Below are 22539 nucleotides of genomic sequence, written 5' to 3' on the forward strand. Positions count from 1 at the left end.
CAGCCTGCAAAGCAGCGAGCACTCAAAATCATTGCTTACGCACACGCTCGCATGGTCTGCACTCTACTTTATTCATAACTGATGGCTGCCTGTTAACCTACATTAGACGCAGAGAAACAAAACAATTCCCTGGCAGGCCGGAAAATTCATGCTGCAAACTAAAGTGTCTGAATTAAAAAGGATTATCAGAGACTGTCCAACTGCCACTGCCATCAGTTTGTTTCCCATCAGTCCTGGGTTCATGCTGGCGCAGCTGTCGCATGTTTGGCTCGGTCTGCCTGCATGGAGCGGGCTAATGCACCAACTTTGCAGGCAGAAAATTTAAGACCCATGCACTTTATCTCCATCTAAAGATCATTAATTACCCTCCTGTATACAAGCAAACGGATACAGCATGCTTCCTCTGTGTCTTGAGAGCTCAGTAGTACATTGAACAACAGCCAAACTGCAGGTGAAACGCTTTTAAGTGTTGCTAATAAAAAAATGCTGCTTTATGCTGCAGAGGCAAGTCGTTCCCTTTGGCTCCCAGCTGTGAGTTAAATACTCATTTTATTAGTGAGGAAAGAATCCCAAACACGGATCAAATCCACACGCTGAGTAAAGACAGGAAAGAGCAATGACCGCTGACAAGTGTGGCTTCTTCTTTCCACCGCCGCCTGTAGATTCTCAAATATGATAAAACCTGAACAATTAATGGAATTAGAGTGTAATGAGATTATTTTTTATTAATAAATACTACCCTGGAGAATAACCCCAGATCAGATTTCAGTTTCTGAGGAAAAGACTGCGTTGTGAACTGGAAAGGAAAGGTTTTGTGGTACAATTTGGTGCAGTCTGCTTCGCTGGCTCAGCCAGCCTGAGGTTGGAGTGCTGAAGGTGTAGAAGAGCTGCAGCTATAGTGCTTTGTGCAGCTTTGAAATCCTTCTTTCTGCTCAGCCCTGAAGTGTGAACATTACAAGGCTGGCTCAAGTCCATTATCAGTTCGACACATTCAGAAATTGGATTTTCTCTTAGTGATTGAAAGATGCAGAAAGCATGACACGGCCTGTGTCGTGTGATGAGATTGACTGGCTTGTTATTTAAGAGTGAATTTGTGTTTCACCATAAAAAATTTCTGCACTGATGGGGAAAAATGATTCTCCACCGCTCCTCTAAGAAAAATATTGAGTTCTCTCCAAGCTTTTAATAAAAAAGCATACTGCTATATGGTAAACCCTTTACTTTGTCATTTGCTTCATGGTCTAAGACTCAGTTTCTACAAAAGCAGCATGTGGTACATTATTGTTGAAGCTGGATTGTATTGTATTAGCTTACACGTTGTATTAGCTTACACGAAGGCAGAGTACCCACTGTCTTGTAGAACCCACCAGACCCCTGAGATTGTTTCACTCATGAAATCAGAAATCTGATATTGTTACCTAATTCCTATATCATGCTCTACCATCTATTTTAAGTGCCTTGGTGTGTGGGTGGAATGTGGGGCAAAAGGGCAGGAAGTCACAGTGTGAAATAGGAAATCTCATTATCGATGCAGTTTGCTGCTCAATGCTGCAGAGCTCCCAGTGTCCAGTTGCTCAATTCACACTATTAACAGAAGGTGAAAATCCAGGAGTTGAAACTGAACCTCAAGTCTCTGCTGTTGTGCTCTTCCCTTGCCTCCGTGAGTGTGCTTTTTTTAAAAGAATTTAGTTTTAAAATGATTCCTTAAAAGAAATTATAGATTTTATTTCACTGAATCCATAACACAATTATTTCTATCTTGAGATGCGGTTCTGAACACATAATAGAGCGGGACTCGGTGAAAGCAATGACACAGAAAAAGTCAGATACATTATGAAAGGAGCAGCTGGGGTTAGGACGGCTTGCAAAGTGGCTTGCAGAGCCTTTAAAAAAAAAGGGAGAGATACTTCTCTGAGCTGATCTGCCACGTTTGTACTTAACTTGTCTTTTGCCTGTTTAAGCTAATGCTGTGCTCGACTAAAGAAACAAAACATCAGCTTTCATTTAAATTCCAGTAAAATTTAAATGCTTTCCCGTGTAAAGATGCCAATATGCAGCTGCGTCTATTAATAAAATGCAACCTAGCTCCTTTTTGAAAGTTGCAAAGTGCTGTATATTCAGTTGTATAGTATTTGTTAGAGTTGTGCTTGAGAATTTTGTAAAAATTCTGAGTAACCTCAGTGTTTGCTGGCTTGTTGTTAAGTTATTTATAGTCTCGATTAAGGAGAAGAAGCTGGTTGATGAGCACCAGAACAGCAGTGACCCCCTGTTTCCATCCAAGGGGTCTGTGTGAGATGAAGGATTACAAATACCCCAGTATTTGGAAAAAGTAGAAGCCCTCTGCGAGAAGGGTTGTAGTCATTCCTTTCTCAGATGACTGAGGTCTTTTAATATCTGCTGGGCGATTTTCTGGATGTTTTATTAGTCTGTGGAGATCCTCTATGCTGTGGAGTGCTGGGCCAGCAGTCAGAGCAGCACACACCAGCAGACTGATCCTCAGTGCCAGTAATGTTGTGGGTGTGGAGCTTGACTGTGATGGCAGAGTCAGAAAGGAGCATGCTGTGCAAATTACAGACAGTATTGGACAATCCTTCACACCCTTTCCATAAAGTGCTGACCAGTTACTGGAGGATGTTCAGCCAAAACTCATTCCACCACAGAGTGGCAGTCACAGAAAACTAGCAATCACCTCCATAAATTAACTGAGCATTTCCCCAGAGCGTACACATGAAAGGAGTCATGCTGGCAGCATCTGATCAATCACAGTTATGTGTAAGTTCACTGGCAGAAGAGCAGCTGATGTTACAAATGAAGTAAAAAAAACTATACGAAGAGATTAAACACATAATACAGACTGAAAGCGACACAGCTGCTGCAGACAATGAAGAAGAGCTGGGGTGAGAGGAAGAGTGTGCAGTAGTTTGACATTAAGAGTGCTGAATGAATGAGTGAGCAATTTAAGTGCTTTGGTCAGTGAGACTGGAGAAGAGATGCCAACTGCCTAAGTTAACAGACTTATCAAGATCACAGCCTTATCTTTAAATGACAGGAGAATCTGATGGATTATAAATTGAGGATTTCATTAAACTAATGTCTAAAGGACAGTTTTAGTTTTTATTCTTTTGATTGCAGCCCTGAGAGCAATAAAAGATAAATATCAAATAGACTACACTTTAATTCTGTGTGCAAATTGGGTATAAGATTAGCACCTGGAAATAGGTACTCTGTTTTAGGATGGCATGTTAATGCTTAGAGGAGTGGGTGGTAAAATCCATCTGTACTATCCACACACAGAAGTCAGAAAGATCCTCCAGGATATTTAATAATTTTCAATTAAATGTTATAAAGTTCATAGATACGTATCAGCCAGAACCTTCTTCAAGGACAAGATTTACAACTATACAAACAGAGCAGTTATAGAGTACTGAGATAGATACTGCACATATCTTGAATAAGACATTGTCATGGCAACAATAGATGCAAACTGAGCAATGTAGCTAAAACGATGGTATTACACTAAGTGGTTTTAACATCTTTCCATCTGAAAATGTGATTTTCTGTCCACTATGCAGTATCAGGGTCTTTATCCTGTTATTTTGCTCCTTTATTCTTTTTTTAACAGGGTAGGTTCAGTGATCCAAATGAAAAAGTTCATGATTCATAATAGACACATTTCAGGACATTTCTTGTAGTGTGTGGTATCAATATGATTCTGTCCTGTTTCACCAGTGAATGGTGTTTATTTTCAGTGACACCAAAACAAATTCCTGTCGGAGTGTTGCTGTTGGCAGAAGAAGCAAATGTGATGGTGCTATCACAGCACCACACTGGGCCCGATGCTAATTCCCTCTGCCAGAGCATCTGTGCCGAGCTTGGCCACTGGATCGGGATTTGGCAGGCAACGCTCGAGGCAGCAGGCCGTGTGTTTCTTAAGGCCGGAGTCTCCCCTGGGGTGACAGAGAGGGGACAGAACAGGGAACAGGTTTCTTTGCTCCAGCGCCAGCAGCACGGCTGTGTGTGAGCACGAGTGTCGATGTGTGCACTCACTTGCGGGAGATGGCGAAGTGGTGGGAACGCCTTCGAGTTCAATGCAGAGTGAAAAAGGCAGCAGCTGAGTGAAACGCCAGCACTGTGCATTGTTGTCATATATTGTTCTTTGGAACAGTGAAGCTGTTCAGGCTGAGTCGGATACTCCTCACGGCCTCACCAACGTTTACAGCCTTCAAGCAAACTAATGGAAGCTTCCTGGAGTTATGTTATTGGTAAAACCACTGTATTAATATTAATTATCAATTAACATTATTAAGTCCGGTGCAATTGTCGATTTTCTTTATGTCTTTACAACATATGACATTCAGAAATTATAAAAATGACGTCTATCGTTTTTCCTTGTTAGCATCAATGACCAGTAACTTTTCACTTGGAAGCTTCCCTCTGAAAGGGCAATTATCAGATCATGATTTACAATATGTTACAGTGCTTCACTGTTAAAGGCTTCCTGAGAGTCTGTGCACTGCACAGAAACAGAGCTATTAACCTTTTTAGTCCTGGCTTCATACTCAACTGAATGAAATTATGCACTTAACATTCAAGGCTGAGCTGGCGACAGTTTCTCCTGCCCATACGTCACAGTGTTATAGCACAGAGCGGTAATGGGATTGCATAATGTAAAAATGGCCCAATTAACACTAAAGTGGACAAAGTGAATGGTAACGTTTACGTCTGCATTTAGATTTACTGCTTGACATCTTAAGTGCTGCATTTTTGTTGGCTTTGTAGTAATAGGTTTGCAGTTTCAGGCCTAAGAAGATGCCCGCTCCAGTCTTTCTTTTCTGTCTTTTTGTTTAGTTTTGTTCTGCGATGGGGGGAAAACATGGATGAGCAGAACATCAGACATATGTAGGCGGTACCACAGATGTCTCGTACCAGGCTACATGGAGTTTGCTCAGGCAGAGATGGGAATTATGCGAAAATAAATACAATACATTTTCTTAGGAACAACACAATGTTGTCAAATAGTATCTAACGTATAGAGCAAAAGTCATTAACCACCCCTCATTTTTATCATTTCTTTGATTGAATCTCTGAAAACTATCAAAGATAACAGCTTGACAGACAGAAAATATTATTATTTCAAAAGCACGGTGATTCCAAAAGAAGTATTAGTCAAAAGCTTGGCATATGTTTGTAGAGTGTGCAGGGTGACTTTAAATTTTTAATGAAACTGGACAAGTGGAGGAAAAAAGAAGTGGCAGACAAACAAAAAAACTATCTGCAGCAGGTGAACGGTATCTAAAAGTCATGTCCTTAAGAAACAGAAAATAAAAACCACAGGACTCAAAAGGGATGCTGTCAACAAGAAGCCATTCTTAAGGTAGGGAAAGGGGGGGAACGGTCGATTAATGCCAAATTATAACAGAACAGTTTTTGCCTTATATACTGTATTTCCACATGTGTTAGCACATTTTAATACATATTGCACCTATTTCCCGTTTTTATCCCAAAATATAAAGAAATGGGGGTTGTCCAAGTATTTGCATAGTACTGTATATAGATGGGTATATTTGGTACACTTTTTTCAGATTCGATGCAATCCAATGCAACAGCTGTGCAATAGATTCTACATTTGCAAAGCTTATACATTTTCACTCCACTGCTTAGTGAAAGGGCCAAAAATGTGACCACTGTTACTCAGCGAAGAAAGTCAAACAAACGTCAGAGGGTTGTTTGACCAGTCGTGTGATATCAGTGGTTGACTTTAGTTCCATTAAGTAGATTTGACCCCAATGCTGCAAAATAGGACAAAAAAGCCAAATGTGCAGTCTGTGCAGCAGGTATCATTCAGCTGTCAGTGCCTACTCAAATCAACATCTACACACCTATAGCATAGCTCAGACAGATGCTGTTGTTGGCTTGGGACCAATGGGAACAGGGTAGAATACAAAACAGGAGTACAAGAATGCTGCATATTGTCTGTGTGTGAGGCAGCTCGCACACAATGCGAGCCTTCATTTGGTTTGCTTCCATTGTGCCTGGGATTTCTTGGGTCCTGTCTCAGCTGAAGAACAGAAAAGTCTTCATTCAGCCTGCTAGGGCTTCTTCAGACCTGCCATTGTCGTGGCATCTCGTCTCTCTGTCGCAGTGTTTTCCTTTCCCTCGAGGATGATTGATACCTCTCCGCTGCAGAGACACGACTTTATAATTGTCGCTCAGCAGACTGTGCGGTTTGGAAGCTTCTGACTGATACCGGTGCCGCCTCACCTCTTCGTTTCCTGTTCTCAAAATAGGAAAGTCAGAGAGGATTGAGATTACTTACAAGGTCAATGAGGCTGTCTTGCTAAACGATACTGAATATGGTTGATGGTTTAATAATGCAGCCGCCTTGGACTTTCACTCAGACATTTCTCTCTTCCGTGCCTCCCATGGCTGTTTTAACCAACAAAACTTGGTGAATAGCTACTTTTACTCCTGAATGCACCCGAATAATTTAGGAGTGATGTCATTCGAAGTAGCAGCACTGTGAACACACTGTTTAATTTTGCCGTAAAAAGGAGAGCCAGATGATAAATGGTTGACCTCCAGACTGAGCCTGCTCTGAATGATTTAGTCAAAGCAGCCAAAGTGCCTCGAAAGAATGGCTCCTTTAGGGGGAAAAAACACAGACACACACACACAAAACTTTTCTTCTTCTTACGTTTTCTGAGGAAGTGCCTGAAAAAAGTCGTGACAGGCTTGTTAAAGCAGCCCCCCCTCCTCAACACACACCACCCTAACAATGCTACCCCGCCACTGTTCTCCTTCACTGTTGCTCTTCTGCTCTACTGGTTGATGACGACTAAGAGGATTTAGCTCAGCCTGCTGCAAAACCCTTGGTTCCCTTCAAGTTAGACTAAGAAGTGTAGGAAAATGTTCGTGTGAACTTCACTTTCAGTTAGATGGGATTTTCTTTTGTCGTTATTCTGAACGGAGATCACTTTTAGGTGCTCACGGGCCACTTCTGGTCACATGTTTGATTGCAACCTCGAAATTAATTAAAAAGCCAAAGTTCCTAAATGTGAATATTTGGTTGACACTTGGATCAAATAGAAGAGTAAGGGGCTCATAATACCCGCTATCCGGCTTACATCAAAATAATATCACATTAGCTGTTATAAGCCGCCATGTCTGCCGGTCGTGCACGTCTCGATTTCAGACAAATTTTACACATCAGCACTGGAAGTGAAAACCCAAAGCAAAGACATACTTTTGCAACACCTCCCTCTGCATAATCTGTGAATCCCCGAGTTTCTGTACTGATATGTCATTAAATCTGTGGTAAAAATCAACACGATCATACACTTGTGTCTTATGTACACTGTATATAATGGCAGCTAATCCCCCACTCTAGAAAGCGACAGCTCTAAGAAGACTTATTAATATTTGCAGGAGTGCCTATTATGCAGGAGATGTCCATTAAAGTCACAGTTAAAGAGTTCTAAAAGAAAAATGTCAACAGAAGTTTAAATGAAAGTCTTTCTGGCAACATGGCCTAAAGGCAGTTTTTTTTTTTCTTCTTCTCTTCTACTAAATGTGTCAATGCTACAACCCACAAACGTTTCTACAGAGTCTCAGGAGGTAGAGTGGGTCGGTGGCTCGATCACGCCGGCAGCATCTTTGGGCAAAATACAGAGGATCCTTTCTGTTTCGAAAATGGGAAATTTTTGAAACGTGTTCAAACAAACATGGAAAAACAGTGTGACATTATTTTTCTGTGTTCATAAACCTATTAGTTTTGGCACGATCCCCAACACCACTGGGTCCAATGTAGCCCCAAACAATGACAGAGCTTCGACCAGACATTCACGGTCTCTCCTGACCTCCTCCACACACATATTGATAACAATTAATAGGTCAGGAGAGTTAAAATTTGGATTCAAAAGACCTGTTTCCATCATTGGAGTCCACTTCTTGTGTAATCTGGCATACGTCAGCCATAAAAATAGCTACTTGAAAGCCACTGAGACAATTTCTGATGAGGCTTTATTGAACACTAGCTGGATCAACTGAAGGGCGGGATGAATCTTGCACGTCTTGTGTTAAGTCTTTACTGGATTTTTTCCTATTCCTTTAATGACATGAATATTAGATACTGTTCATTTGCTGGAGATAGCTCTTTGGGAATCATCTTAGTGCAAAAATCTTATTTTTATGCCTGTCAAACTGTGTTATGTGTTGCATTTTTTTTAATAGTTAGGTGCAGTTTTTATGCTTGAATGAGTCACAGGTTATACGACTGATCTGAAAATAAGATAAAAAGCAGCCGGTGTTCAAAGAAAAACTTTGATAGACCATCAGAAAGCCTGGGGAACTATAAATTACAAGAAAATCTGACTCCATGGATGGAAACCTGAAGAAGTAAAGGGTGGCTCGAGACCTTTGCGCAGTTCTGTACGTGTTCTGTGCAATTGTTGGCCGTCATCTCTTTTCCTGAGCGTGTTTAGTAAACTCACCATCTGGGTTGTTGTGAATGACTCATGTGTTTGTGCTTATTAAAAACACCCCAGCAGTACTAAACTAAACATGTTTTCCTGCCTTCATCTCTTTCTGCGTGTCTGTGTTTAGATTGTGCAGTCTGACCCTGAAGAAGCTGGTCGTCATGAGGGAACTTGATAAAGAGCTGATTTCTGTGGTCATAGCAGTAAAAATCCAGGTACGCTCTACATACAGTTATAAACACAACACAACAGAATGTGGTTTGTGTGTCCTGGTTGAGGTAGTCATGTTGATTGATCTCATTTTGGTCATTTAAAGAAATGTTTTGTTTTAAATGGTAGTACGCATCATTTTAGGTCCTTCATATGCACACTCTATAAAGTGTTGCAAAGTAAGTAGCAGCTTTCAGAGAGAGTGCATACTTTCAGCATATAGTGCTCATTAAATGAAACACCAAAGGGTTAGTATTTTTTAAATTATTTAAATATTCATGTGTGTTTTTGCAGGGCTCCAAACGGATTTTAAGGTCCCATGAGATTGTGCTGCCACCCAGTGGGTCTGTGGAGACTGATCTGGCTCTCACCTTCTCGCTGCAGGTAAAGGAGAAAAAAAAAAATCATCACCTTAAAAAAAACAACAATGAGAAAACTCAAACATATGTTCCCAAATAAACCATATGGGAACAGGTCTTAACTCTGCATTGGTTCTTCTTCTCCGAGGTAACATCTGACATTGTTAACTATGCGTGGGATGAGGTTTATTGCCATAGTTGCCATGGTAACACAGTTCCATTATAGATCATTTTGAGTATTGTAAGAAATGAAGAAATGTATTTTCCGCAGTGCTGAAAGCATGTATTAGTCTTTGAGCGTGCACAGATATTAAGCCTGGCAACAACAAAATCTGCATCAATTTGTGCACGCACACGCGTTCACTACAAGCTGGAGGCTGAGGCAAACTTTAATGGCGTGTCTCTGGACTATTTTCAGTCAGCTCGGTTTCAAAAACAAACCCACAGGGTGATGAAGAGGCAGATTAGGCGACTTTTAATTGAGGATGTTTGAATTGCTCGTAATGCTGTAATTAGCATTTGTCATTTTAAGTGAACAGTTCATCAGTTTATGATTATGTGCAGCTGACTCGAAGGAAAACTACAGCACCTCTCTAATGAAGGAACTGTCCCGCAGTGCTCCAGTTTGCCTCGCTGATGGTTTTGAACACCAGTGCTGGCTTTTTCTATGTATTTGTTTTTGTTTTTTTGTCTTTTTATGGACTTTGAGTGAAATATAGAATATCAACAGACCTTTGCTCAAATCTATACTCCAAGCTGTGGGTCCAAGTATGAATGAGTAACTTACACTTTTTCCTCCTTGTTTTCCTGTTTCTCTCACACTCAGTACCCACACTTCTTAAAGCGGGAAGGAAACAAGCTGCAGATCATGCTCCAGCGGCGGAAAAGATACAAGAACCGAACCATTTTAGGCTACAAGACTCTCGCGATTGGATCTATCGATATGTCAGAGGTACAGTCTTGCCCTGCATATATGCTCATGTTCTTCGCCTCAAGTGTTAACAGTGGGTTCAGGAGCTCTGCTGCACTTGTGTTCTGAAGACTCTCTTTAATAGCAGAAAAGTGCCGGTCATTTTTCTACCATCGTGCCAAAACACTTAAAACACTTAAAAATAAGTAATAATTGAAAGCCTTAAATTATCCTTAACATGTCCCTCTGTGTGGATACAGTTCTTTTTTTCCCCCGTTTCAACCCAGATTATGATTTTTATTAAATAAATACACATTTTATTGTTGTTCAAATTAGAGGCTTATAAGTTCTAATAAAAGTATCTTCTGAATTAGGGCTCATAACCCAAAGAGATGTTGGGCAGCTTTTTGTGCTCATCCAAAAACCAAGTGACTGATTATGAGCCCTTGGCACAGACTTGTAAAAGATCCTGTCCTATATAGACTCTCAAACTTAAAGAAACACACAGCGACCTCAAATCTCAAACCACAAGTCAAGCTGTTGGTGTTGTTGTTGCGTTGGTTGTCTGTGGTCATTCTCTTTGCAGTGGTTTGGCTTTTACTTTAATAAATTTTGTGTCTTTGTTGTTTGCAAGTCATTTTGTGCATTGTGTTGTTGTTTGTAGGCATTTTTTAGTTTCTTTTTGTGTTTATGGTGAGAATTTATAGTCAGTTTTGGATTTCTTAGCAGTTTTTTTTAAATAATTTTGAGTTTCTTTGCTGCTGCTTTGAATTATGCTGAGGCTGAGTACAGTAATATATCATATCTTTGTCATGCCTTGTACCTCGTTGTGGTAGTGAACAGCTGCTTCACAGACTCTGTACTGAATGTTGTCCAGCAGGCCTGTTTTTTTCCCCCCATCTTTTCAAAATCCAAATAAAAAGAAGGTAACTTCTCTTTGAAAATTTTCTGTAAACACCATGAAGAAAATTGACAGTTTAATAGCAATAACACAGGTTTAATGCATTTATTCTCTTATACTTTTAGTAGATGAATCTTTTATGTTTTAGGTGCAGTTCCATGATCTTTGCATAAGATATTAAGCATTTGTAAAATCATCAAACATATGTACAGCGGCATCAGAAAGACGCTAAAAATGGAGGAAAAAATAGAAACAGGCTTTTTGTGTTTTAAGAAAACCTTGAAGACACAAATGAATGGCTTGATTTCACTGCACATGATGCTGATCCACCAAGCAGTTCCCATTTGGCTGACAAAGCTCAGCGGAGCTTATTAAGGTCACATCTCGGCAGCTGAGAGAAGGATAAAAAAAGCATTAATGCAGCTGAGATTGGGGGGGGGAAAAGAAGAAGCACAGAGCTGTACTGACTCGAAAGAAAGAAACAGTCCCTACAGTTTCAGCTAAAGGATTTAAATCTGTGAACAAAACCTACCACATAGGATACAGTGTAAGCTGCTGCAAGGGGATGTATGCAGTCTCGTGAGACTGTTGGAACAGAAAGGATCGGTCTGATTTTCAGCAGTATTGTCCTTAAGTGACCTGGGTTTGTTCTCTGCTTAGGTGCTGTGGAAGAAGGCATTTGACCTTCAGCTGTTTGTGTGAAGCCTCTTAGGTAGTGTAGTACCTGCAGGAGGTGACTGAACTGGGCATTTCCTCTCTCGCTCATGATGTTTGGCCTCTCGCAGGTGATGCAGCACCCGACAGAGGGAGGCCAGGTTCTGCCTCTCTGCAGCAACCAGAAAGACATGCTTGGAAAAGTGGCAGAGATCTGGATCTTTTCCCTGTCCAGTCAGCCAATAGACCATGAGGAGGCAGCCCTGCAGGGGGGACAGAAGATCAAATGCTCTGGTATGCTTTGCTTCTCATTACCCCTGATGCTCTGAGGCAAAAACAGCGTGACGCCATCACAATCACCTAATATGCTTGATGAGTTAAACAGAGTGGCGTTTCACAGGGTTTAGAGTGTTTTTTTCCCCCCACTTCTCTTTCTCTAATCACCATGAAAGCAATAAAATCCAGGTAGCATGCAACATCATGCATATATTTAGAAACTGGCTGGTTGTCAAATTTTAAAGGGGTCATCGAAAAATGTATGAAGCATCTTCTACACTCAGTCTTTAATCTGCCTGCTGTCTCCAGATAACTACTCAGAAGAAGAGTACGAGAGTTTCTCCTCAGAGCAGGAGGCCAGCGATGACGCCGTGCAGCCACAGGTGATTTTATTTATTTGTTTATTTTTAAAGGCTTTTGCAGTTTGGGGGGATAACATGTTTTACATTATTCAGGTCAGTCTGTATTCTCTCTGTATTGGTTTAAACATGTGTCCTTCATGTTTTCAGGATCTCGAGGATGACGAGTATGACGTGAGAAAACCAAAGAAGCAAAGGAGGTCGATTGTAAGGACTCCCTCCATCACCAGAGTAAGAGATGTGAAACAGCAACTGTGGATCTACTCTGAACATCCTGCCTGCAGGGAAACAAAGCTTTCTCTGTGACAGTGAATGTGTGGTTAATTCTCCATCCAACCACAGCGTGACAACTTAAATTTTAAGAGTTTGGCCTGATGAAGAAAGCCGTGTTAATTAGAGAGCTTTAGATTAATTTTGTCGCCATTTTCACCTTTCTGCACTCTAACAGCTTAACCAAGGTTAATTGGCTTCTCTTGTAAAGATAATTCAGTTTCTTTCTTTATCTTGGCACGTGTCCTGAACCGCAAAAAAATTATTCCAGATTCTGTTGAAGCTCTGTCGCTGCACTGGGCCTGGGAGTCCAGTTGACTCGTGGGTTTTACTTTTCATTTGTTTATACCTGAGGTAAAACTACTACATAGTGCAAGAAGGTTCTGGATGCAGAAAACTGCTATAAAAAAAGCGCCACACCTATAAATTAGCTGCTTTTCAACAAACCTAAACAGCAGATGATGGATGTTATAAGGCTCAGCAAGCCAGAGCAGCAGATGAAAGCCTCAGAAAGCAGATGGAGGATGATGTTGCTTGATTATTGATTTACATGAGCACACACTGCAAAATCGATACCCGGCCAACACTGCAAATGTATCTACTGCTGGTAAAATTACTAAGTTGGGCTCAGCAGTGGCTGCAGCTGTTTTTTGTACTGGCCGAAGTAATTCAGAACTAGGTCACAATCTGACTTGCGGTTCTGCGTTTGTTCTCCTGTGTTTTAGCAGCAGAACTTTAAGCAGCGTGTGGTGGCTCTTCTGAAGAGGTTCAGAGTTTCAGATGAGGTGAGTGTCACTGTCTTGCGTTGGTCTGGTCGTCTGACTGTGGAGCTGCAGAGCCATCGGATATGTGATGTTTTTGTATTTGTGAAGGTGTTGGACTCGGAGCAAGATCCTGCAGAGCCACCTCCCGATGTGGAGGAGGAGGATGTGGACCTGGACAGCGTGGAGTTTGAGAACCCCAGCGACAGCGGCCCAGACATGGATGATGACGACAGCGTCCTCAGCACGCCGAAACCTAAACTCAAGTGAGTGACATACTTATCCATGGTGTTCATGGATTTCCTGCTGGTTAGACTACATGGACTGTATATAGCTTCTGTATGTAGCTTCTGGTCTTTCTAATCGCTAGCAGGGGGCAGTCCTCTTGTTGCAGACATATCTTTTATTGTATATAAATCTGTAAGAAAAGCACCTTTTGCTCACTTTAATCTGTGACCTCAATTGAGTTTATGTTCTCCTTTGTACGGTGGCCCTGAGAGGCCAAAAGGACTGCAACTTAAGAAAACTCCAGCAATAAGAAAAATGCTGCAAAAGCACACAAAACACAACGCAAATGGGAAAAACGACAACGGAAATAGGAAAAAACAAAACAGAAATAGGAAAAAACAGATTTCCAAAAGCACAAGGGAAGTGTTTCTGGGGAGACAATAACCCGACGGACCGGTTGCAGGAACCAAAATATGCTAATAATTGCGCTGGGAGACACTTAAAAGAAGTGGAGGATCTATTGGTTTTGTGAGGAAAGAAAAGATGAGAGGTAAGTTAGTGTTAGCCTAACTATTAGCCTAAAAATCCATCATCAGTATTATATGAATCGTGATAAAACACACCTACTATGTTTTGGGTTCCTGCAACTGGTCCGTCGGGTTATTGTCTCCCCAGAAACACTTCCCTGGAGTTTTCTTAAGTTGCAGTCTGTTCGGCCTCTCAGAGCCACCGTACCTTTACAAGTTTCAGCTCTTTGTTAATACAGCACAATGTTTATTTTGTAAATAGTTTTCCCGTTTACAAGATATTCCCTCAAATATTCCTTAAAATAGACAACAAAGGAGGGGCGCGCTTTAGGATGTGGCCTCTTTGTGACTGACAAGGTGTGAATCTGCGATTTACTTGGTGTATCAGTCAAATCTGGCTTCTCTGTGTAAGTCAGCAAACCAGTTCACAGCAGCTGCGTCTATTTTACCTGCTCTAATGTAACGTTGGCAGAAATTCTTTTTAATTTGTTACAGTTGGTCCATATTTTTCCAAAAATATTCTGAATAGTGAAAATGTTTAAAAACGATTTATAAAACGGTCCAAAAGACTCATGTGTTTATGTGTGGGAAACAGGTGCAGAGTTTATTGGGACATGTGCAAACTTACTTGGAAATATAATATGCAAGTCAAAACAGAGTTTGCACAACTCAAACGTTCAGATTTGGATTCCTCACTCCATAAGACTGATTTTCAGTCCAGTTCTTGTGTAATTTGGCATAGATCAGCCGTTTCGCCCTGTTTCTCTTTCTTAGGAATGGATGCTTGACAGACTGAACTCATTTCTGGCCGTGTACTTACCCCCTCACTCAGAGCAGACTGCCAAGTCAATAAACCTCAGCAGGTATATTTACATGATGTGAAACAAATGTATTTTTCTTCTGTTTCAGGCCATATTTCGAGGGTCTCTCCCTCTCGAGCTCTCAGACTGAGATTGGCAGCATCCACAGCACTCGGAGCCACAGGGAGCCTCCCAGCCCGGTGAGACCCCCGACACACGAGCACATTGTGAAACACCAAATGGCCTCCAGTAGTTTCTGCTTATCTTCCACATTAATTGATTTCAAATCTCCTCCTTCACTTAAACAAATGAGTTAAGTAACATGTGAGTGAACAGCTGGAGGCAGGTGAGCTGCTCTGATGGCTTCTCCGGCTCAGGTTTTTCCTTCAGCCTTCAGGTTTATCCCTCTGGTTGCCTGTTTGCGAAACTGTAGGGCTTCAGTTGAACTAACAATTCATGATGATATGTCGAGTCAGACAATGCTTTACTTTCTCTGAAATTAAAGTTTCCCAGAGTCCATCAAATCCAGGTGATGTTTATTATTCTTCCCACAACCTCACTCCAGGTTGACCCAGATAAAACCAAGTGCACCGGGGATGACGGCGTGTCTGATAACATCCCTTTTGTGAGTGTGAATCTAAGCTTTTTCAGATTGATGCACTGACTCAATATTGTATTTTTATTATATGTAAGAAAGGCTAAAGAAGATCTCCTGTGTTCTCTGTAAGACTGTCAATAAAACCTGTAATCCAAAGACGATCCTTAAGGCATTTAAGATGTGAAAAAGTGTTGAAGAGCAAGAATGCAGAAACACATCTGCCAGCTCTTAGCTCATAAACACTGTTCCAGTTTTTCTCTGCTTCTGTTTCCCCTCAGGAGCAGCCAGAGGCGGTGACCCCAACCACAGAGCTGGAGATGGACAACATGGACACGTTTTTAGAGAGACTCCCACCGAGTGGCAAAATGACCAAAACAGAGTCTCTTATCATTTCATCCAACAGGTAAATATACATAATTTAATGATAACACACTTATTTCAAGCCTGTAAAGGCAACGCTGTAAATGCGCACGCATGATTCTTCATGTCTGAATGCAAAGAATTGTTTAACTTGTCTCTCTCTTCCTTTGCTTTTTTTGCTTTTAGGCAGGAACCAAAGTTGGCAGGGAGGCGAGGCAGGAGCACATCGCTGAAGGAGCGCCAACCCAGCAGGCCCCAGAATGAGAGGGCCAACAGCCTGGACAATGAGCGGTCTCTGGATACCAGATGCCACCTACAGGTAGGAGGGTAGAAGTGCAGGGGAAACCAAAAACAAACCAAAAACTATGAGTTTTCTTGTATTCACAGGCGTGGGAAAGATTTTCTGAATATTAAAGATTTTGGCATTTAGCCTTTATTTGACAGCGGGGAAAAATAGACAAGAAAGGAGGGAAAACGTGTCGAGGGAAGACACATAACAAAGGGTAGCAGGGTGAACTCAAAACCAGGCCGCCTAATTTCAGCCAGAAAGCATAAGCCAGTGCACAGGAATGTTAAAACAGTTAATATGAAGATAATTCTCAATTCAGGCAAGAGAGTCACTGTTTTGGCAGCATATATGTATAGGACAGAGGTGCTTATTGTAATGACCGTCCGTGTGTTAATGTATTCATAGACATGTCTAATAGATTGTGCCGGAAAAGAAAAGTATGAGATCTTACATTAACATGAACCTAACATTAAGGTTTACCTATTTTACTTCCCTAGATTCCCAGAAAGACAGTGTATGACCAACTTAACCACATCCTGGTATCTGATAACCACCTCCCTGATAGTATCATCCTCATCAACACGTCTGACTGGCAGGGCCAGGTAAGCAGCAGGCCTTTTCAAAGATAAAGGTCTTACTTACTTGTATACAATTTTCATTTAGGTCATTTAATTAATTAAATTTTCTTTGACCAGTAGTTTTTAAGTGTTTAAAGATTTACAGAGCATTAATTATTGGTTTATAATGGAGTCCCTCCTCTCTCAGTATCTTTCAGACATGCTGCAAAACCACCATCTGCCAGTGGTCTGCACCTGCACCACGGCTGACATCCAAGCTGCGTTCAACACCATCGTCTCCCGCATACAGAGATTGTAAGTCTGCCTCCCATGCTTTATGAAAGCACGCACACTCTGGATTAATGTTGCAGTAATGCAGAGCTGCGCTGCTCGTTTTTCTCCCTAGCTGCAACTGTAACTCCCAGACGCCTGTTCCTATAAAGATAGCGGTGGCCGGAGCGCAGCACTACCTCAGTGCAGTTCTGAGGCTTTTTGTGGACCACCTGTCCCACAAAACTCCTGACTGGCTCGGCTACATGAGGTTCCTCATCATCCCTCTAGGTTTGTGACGGCGTAGCTCTCGTCTCTTCTGTTGTTAGGTGCACCAGTGAGGTCATGTTTTTGTTTAGTGGGATTAGGCAAAAACTACTTTGATGATTTTCTTTAAAGTTGGTACAGAGGTCGAGCACGGACAAACAGAGGCCCATTAAACTTCAGGTGGCGCTTACAGCAGAAGCAAATGGTTAGCATGGGTGGAGGACTGGGGGCTAGAGGTGGAGCTAGACTGTTAAGCAAGATTATCCATGTAACCATCACGTACGCTATATGGACAGAAGCGTTGGGCCACCTACACATTACACCGACAGGAACTGCGAGGCTATACTGTGAAGCTCCCGGCACACAGTTTTTGTGCTGATGTTAATGCCAGAGCTGCTTTAGAGCTCTGCAGTTAGAGATTCAGCAGAGCTTGGGCGACGTTTACACACTCTACACCTCAGCACTCTGCAGTTGAGCTGAGCTGCTGTGGTTCCTAAATGCTTCCACTTTTCTTCAAGAGGAGGCGCAGCTTCCCTCGAAGGGCTATACTAAAACGTTGATGTTTTATGTTTTTATAACAACATGCTGACCTATGTGCTAGAAGCATTACATACTAAAATGATGTAATTTATTATCTTCATATCCATATGATTGGAGCAGAATCGGCTGAAATCTTTGCCTTCTATAAGCTGTAAACACTTTTTAAAGATATATTCATTTGTGACTGCAAACTGAAACTACTGCTACTTACTTGGAAAAAATTACTTTATATGATTTCTCACATAAGTTATTTTATTGGGTTTTGCTTTCCAGACCCATTTTCTGTCAGTCAGTCAGAATCAGCTGTGAAGCTGCTAAACAGGAAGTCATACAAGGCTCCTTTCTCAGTTCTCAGTTTGTGCCTTCTCGATTCCTTTCCTCACATCTTAGTCCCTTCAACCAGGGAAGCACATTTATCAAAATCCTTAGACATCCTTGCTTCAAAGTCTGCTGTATCCCTGATATAACTGTGTTTGTGACTTTTTTATTTTTAAGGCTACTTCTAACAAAAATCAAATAGTTGACCAATTTATAAATAACTCAAACACTTTATGAATAGACATAAATTATTCTGCTCCTTCCCTGGTTTATATATCCCAGCTGTGTGCAACTCTGTTATACGCTGCAAAAATACTTCTGCAGAGGATGTAAGTGTGCATCCTCAATTATATCTCCTCAGGCAAGCCTCCTCTGTCCTCCGACCTCTGACCTCCAGATAGATGTTGGGATCCAGTAACGTCTCTTAGCATGGCATACAGAGGCACAGGCAGGAGGACTGAGGACAGAGGAGACAAGGAGGCACAAATGACAGAAATGAGAAAGCGACGTGCACTCAGGGCCTCACTGTAAGGAAGCAAAAGCAACTTTGTGGGATTTGACCACTAAAGCTAAAAACTTTCATGAGCCGTCTGGATATTTCAAATTTTCTGTTTGTTTTTTTTCATATTCGCACATTTGTGAAAAGCAGACCAGCAGCTTTTTCAGAGGTCTTGTGCTCTACTAATTTTTCAATATTTAAAAGTGCTGTATTTGTGTAAATTGCAGTGCTGCTTGTTAATATTAGTTTTAACCTTGTTGTAGTGGAAACGCGGTGGTGATATTGATGTCAAACTGCAGCAGCTCTGCACTGTTTTTTTTTAAATCATGACTCTCTCTCTTTTCCATTGGCTTTAGGTGCACATCCAGTCTCCAAGTATCTCGGCACTATTGACTATCGATACAACAGTTTGTTCCAAGATGCTGCCTGGAGGGACCTGTTTCACAAATCAGAGGCTCCAGTTGTTGGTGGGCTGTCACGCTTTTCTTTGAACAACATAACACTCATTTGTTCAAAGTTTAAAGAGCTCTTAAAGAGCCACTGAAATTATTTTAACCAGAAACATAATTATGATGTTACATGCTCACTAGCCACTTTATTAGGTACACCTATTTGCTTGTTAACACAAATATCTAATAAGGCATTAACCTGCTGAAGCTCAAAATTTAAACTCAAAATGAGGGAGAAAGGGGATTTAAGGGACTTTGAATGTGTCATGGTCGATGATGCCATCTACTTCCCATGCAACCATCTCTAGGGTTTTACAGAGAATGGTCAGGGAAAAGAAAAAACAACATCCAGTGAGTGGCAGATTTTCTTTGAGCTGCCTGGACAGTAACACTGAAGAGCATCTCTAAATGCACAACACGCCAGACACTGAAGAAGAGCACACCAGATGCTTCTCCTGTCAACTCAGAACATTAAACCGAGGCTACAGTTTGCACCAAAGTTGGACAACAGACGAATGCTGCGTGTCTGGTGGTCTCAATTTAAGCTCCTACGTTCGCTCAGATCATCTCAAAGGAGTTTATTGAACATGACAGAAAGTTTTCTATAGTCAAATGGCTTCCACAGTCACTGGATCATAGTCCAGTGAAGCACCTGTGAGATGTGGGGGAACTGGACTTTCTCATCAGGGGTGTGTAGCCCACATATCAAAATCTCCAGCACCTTGTCGAATCTATAACAAGTATTATGGTAATTCTGAAGGCAACAGTTGACCCATACCGGTACCAGTAAAGTATACCTAATAAAATGGCTGGTGAATGAATACTGTATGTTGCTGACTCTGTAATCAGGTACTAATCACCGTCTCCTTTACAGTCCAGGAGAACCCAGATGTAGTTTCCAGGGTAACACAGTATATGGTGGGAGCTAACGGAGCTCACCAGCTCCCTATCGCAGAGGCCATGCTCACCTACAAGCAGAAGAGGTACGTGCTTTTTTTCTCAGGATTTCACCCTCATTTAATGACAAAATAAAGTTACAATCTAGTTGTTATCAGAGATGCATGGAAGCCTTTGTTTTAGGCGTTACAGTCAAAAAATCGGAGTCTATGTTTGCTCTAACATATGCTTCTAATGCAGAGCTTTCAGTATTTTTAAACGGGGTTTCAAATGTTTATTTAAAGAGAAATCCACAGTGATAAGTTACTAGAATCTCCCTGAACATTACAAATTGAATTAAAAATACCTGCACTGCATATATTATTACGTATATGCTGTAAGTATGCTTCTGTGGTGCAAGTTACTCACACGCACAAGAAGGTTTTAAAGCAAACATTAACTACGGAGAGTAGATTATTAGACATTTGCTAGTAGTAAACAGCCAGCTTAGCTCAGGCGAAGATTAAAGGCCACAGAAATGAGGTGCACCTTCTGGTTTCCATTCAGCCCCTTTTTGAAAGAAATACTGAGTGAATAGTTTCACTAATGTTGCAGGGTTTGTCTGTTTGTGTGGGGGTGGGTGGTGTGTCTTCTAAGCATCACTGTGTTTCCATCACTGTGTGAGTGAATAACATGATTTATCTTTGTGTTGTATGTTTTCTTTCTTTGAAGGAAAAAGAGCTTTCATTTTGATTTTGCAGTAAGGTATTGTGAACGATAGTCTGTTTCTCATGTAGCCTGGTGATTCATGCGCTTTCTCTGTGGTTCACGCATTTCTCCTTGAACCCTCTCATTGTTTTTTGGATCTTGTCGCTTTAACAGCTGGCTAAATTATCAAAAGTTTCAATGTAAGCTTTCCAGAGTAAAGCTGCAACGACACAGAAGCAGTATGAGATGTTTGAAGCTGCACCAGATGAAGTTTTGATTTTGACGTTTTTATGAAATCAGCCAGTGGGATGCAAAGGAGCTTTATACACTGATTACATTTCTCAGCATATAAAGATATTTAAAAATAAATAAAATAACCACATTAGTTAGGATGTTGTGTAAAATATATATGTAACAGGAGCACGGTGACCACTGTGTGTGTTTTCTATAAGTTTCAAAGTTAAATGTTTCCCCATTTCTCAGTTCAGATCCTCCTTTGTTGCAATTCTCCCTTCTGGCAGCATAGGTTGTTCAAAAACATGTGTATCTCATTCAGCATTGGAGCTTCCACACATGTGCATATTTCCCTATGTCTGGTGCACTAATGTGATAGCATCTCTACTAATATGCATGCTCTCGTTTGAGCTCTGAACTCGTACAAAGCCAGATGGGTCCCCCTCTTGTTTGGTCCAGAGGACGTCAATTTAAAAAAGGAATTCAAGTTTTGATTGGTCAGGCCAAAAGACTTTCTGGTACATATATCAAATGAGCACTGCCTCATGTATTTTATTAACATGTAGAGGTTTAACGGTTCTTCAGAACTGCTTTTCACACCATGTGGTTATTTCCACTGCTGTGCATGTTTGTTTTTAATGCAGTGCCATCTGAAGATAATTTTTTTAGCCTTGCATCTTGATATTTCCCCTGATTCTTGGAATCAGATGTTTAAAAACCCTAAATTCTTTAATTAATTGACCAACTTTAGTGGTAGATGTTGGAATAGCTGTTTACTTTCTCATTCTTTAGTTGCCCACTGTTTTTGCAAACAAGGCTGTTGTGGTAGAGAGAGTAATAGCTTCGTAGTGCAGTGTTTAACACAACAGTCAAAAGTCATTTTGTAGTAATAGAGAGGGGACGATTTATATATCATTTCTATCTGCTCATAAAGAAACAACTATTGGGTGATTAGTAAACTGAGCTGAGCGCATCTCTGTGCTAAATGTGCTAAAAGCTAACGAAAACTGTTTTAAATGGATGTTACAGCAGTAATAACCCTGCACATAATCCTCTGTCAAACCAGGAATTGGCATGGTTTGGTATGGATTTAATAACCATGATTTAATATTTTAATTAGTGAACTTTTAATGTGCAGGAAGTAGATTCGGTTCCTTTTGATTGGACCAATGTTTTAATAATTAAATTTTATCAGCATCCACTGAAGAGCTTTTAGTGCTGCATGTATGCAGGCGTTTGCTGAAACAGAACAATTCATTCTCAGCGCTGAGCCGCCGTAATTTTCAAGGAACAATTGTGCTGTTAAAGTGGCAGGTGAACATTTACAATCAGCCTCTTTTGTTTCTCCCTCCCTGCTGTTTCATGCTTCCCGGCCAATCATGTCTGTCTGTTATTTATCTACTAAGATGTATGAGATGTGGATACTGTCAGTAAAAATAGGGTGTTATGTTGATGCACTCTTCTTTTATTTAATTATGAGCTGCAACCACCAACAACATTGTTTGGTTGAATCCAGTTTAATATCGGACAAACATATTTATACATGTACACACAAATTACACATACAAGTCTGTAGGGCTTTAATAGCTAAACAGGCATTTTATTGTATGAATATTATTTATTTCTAAATTATTTTAATAGGCTGTGTCTTAGAGAGGCTCAGGTGATTTGATTATTTTTATTTTATTTAATGGAATAGCTCAATAAGCACAACTATATATCCATTTATTTTGGAGAGCATCACTCTTTCTATGCGCTTGTCTGTAGGTAAATATCCATGCACAAATTTGAGGTAAATCTTTAGACGATCCTGCTGGATGTTCAATAAATAATTTTAATAACTTA

The 22539-nt window shown here is 40.9% G+C and overlaps 1 protein-coding gene across 3 annotated transcripts in view; it reads left to right on the plus strand.

Moving 5' to 3' along the window:
- Nucleotides 1-22539, plus strand: part of pacs2 (phosphofurin acidic cluster sorting protein 2) — a 65825-nt gene that overhangs the window by 31540 nt on the left and 11746 nt on the right. The window contains exons 2-19 of one of the 3 annotated variants that reach the window (XM_004539933.4): nt 8602-8689; nt 8979-9068; nt 9870-9995; nt 11640-11802; nt 12094-12167; nt 12294-12374; nt 13139-13198; nt 13286-13440; nt 14839-14929; nt 15295-15354; nt 15606-15730; nt 15874-16006; nt 16474-16578; nt 16742-16848; nt 16940-17094; nt 18784-18894; nt 19751-19859; nt 20485-20517. In XM_004539933.4, coding sequence (XP_004539990.1) covers nt 8602-8689; nt 8979-9068; nt 9870-9995; nt 11640-11802; nt 12094-12167; nt 12294-12374; nt 13139-13198; nt 13286-13440; nt 14839-14929; nt 15295-15354; nt 15606-15730; nt 15874-16006; nt 16474-16578; nt 16742-16848; nt 16940-17094; nt 18784-18894; nt 19751-19859; nt 20485-20517 — 1866 coding nt within the window. The remainder of the gene's footprint in view (nt 1-8601; nt 8690-8978; nt 9069-9869; nt 9996-11639; nt 11803-12093; nt 12168-12293; nt 12375-13138; nt 13199-13285; nt 13441-14838; nt 14930-15294; nt 15355-15605; nt 15731-15873; nt 16007-16473; nt 16579-16741; nt 16849-16939; nt 17095-18783; nt 18895-19750; nt 19860-20484; nt 20518-22539) is intronic. The other 2 variants (XM_004539934.4, XM_004539935.4) reach the window with 2 other exon arrangements.

The sequence above is a fragment of the Maylandia zebra genome, linkage group LG19, assembly GCF_041146795.1.
Source record: "Maylandia zebra isolate NMK-2024a linkage group LG19, Mzebra_GT3a, whole genome shotgun sequence".
In the NCBI taxonomy this organism is placed as follows: Eukaryota; Metazoa; Chordata; class Actinopteri; order Cichliformes; family Cichlidae; genus Maylandia; species Maylandia zebra.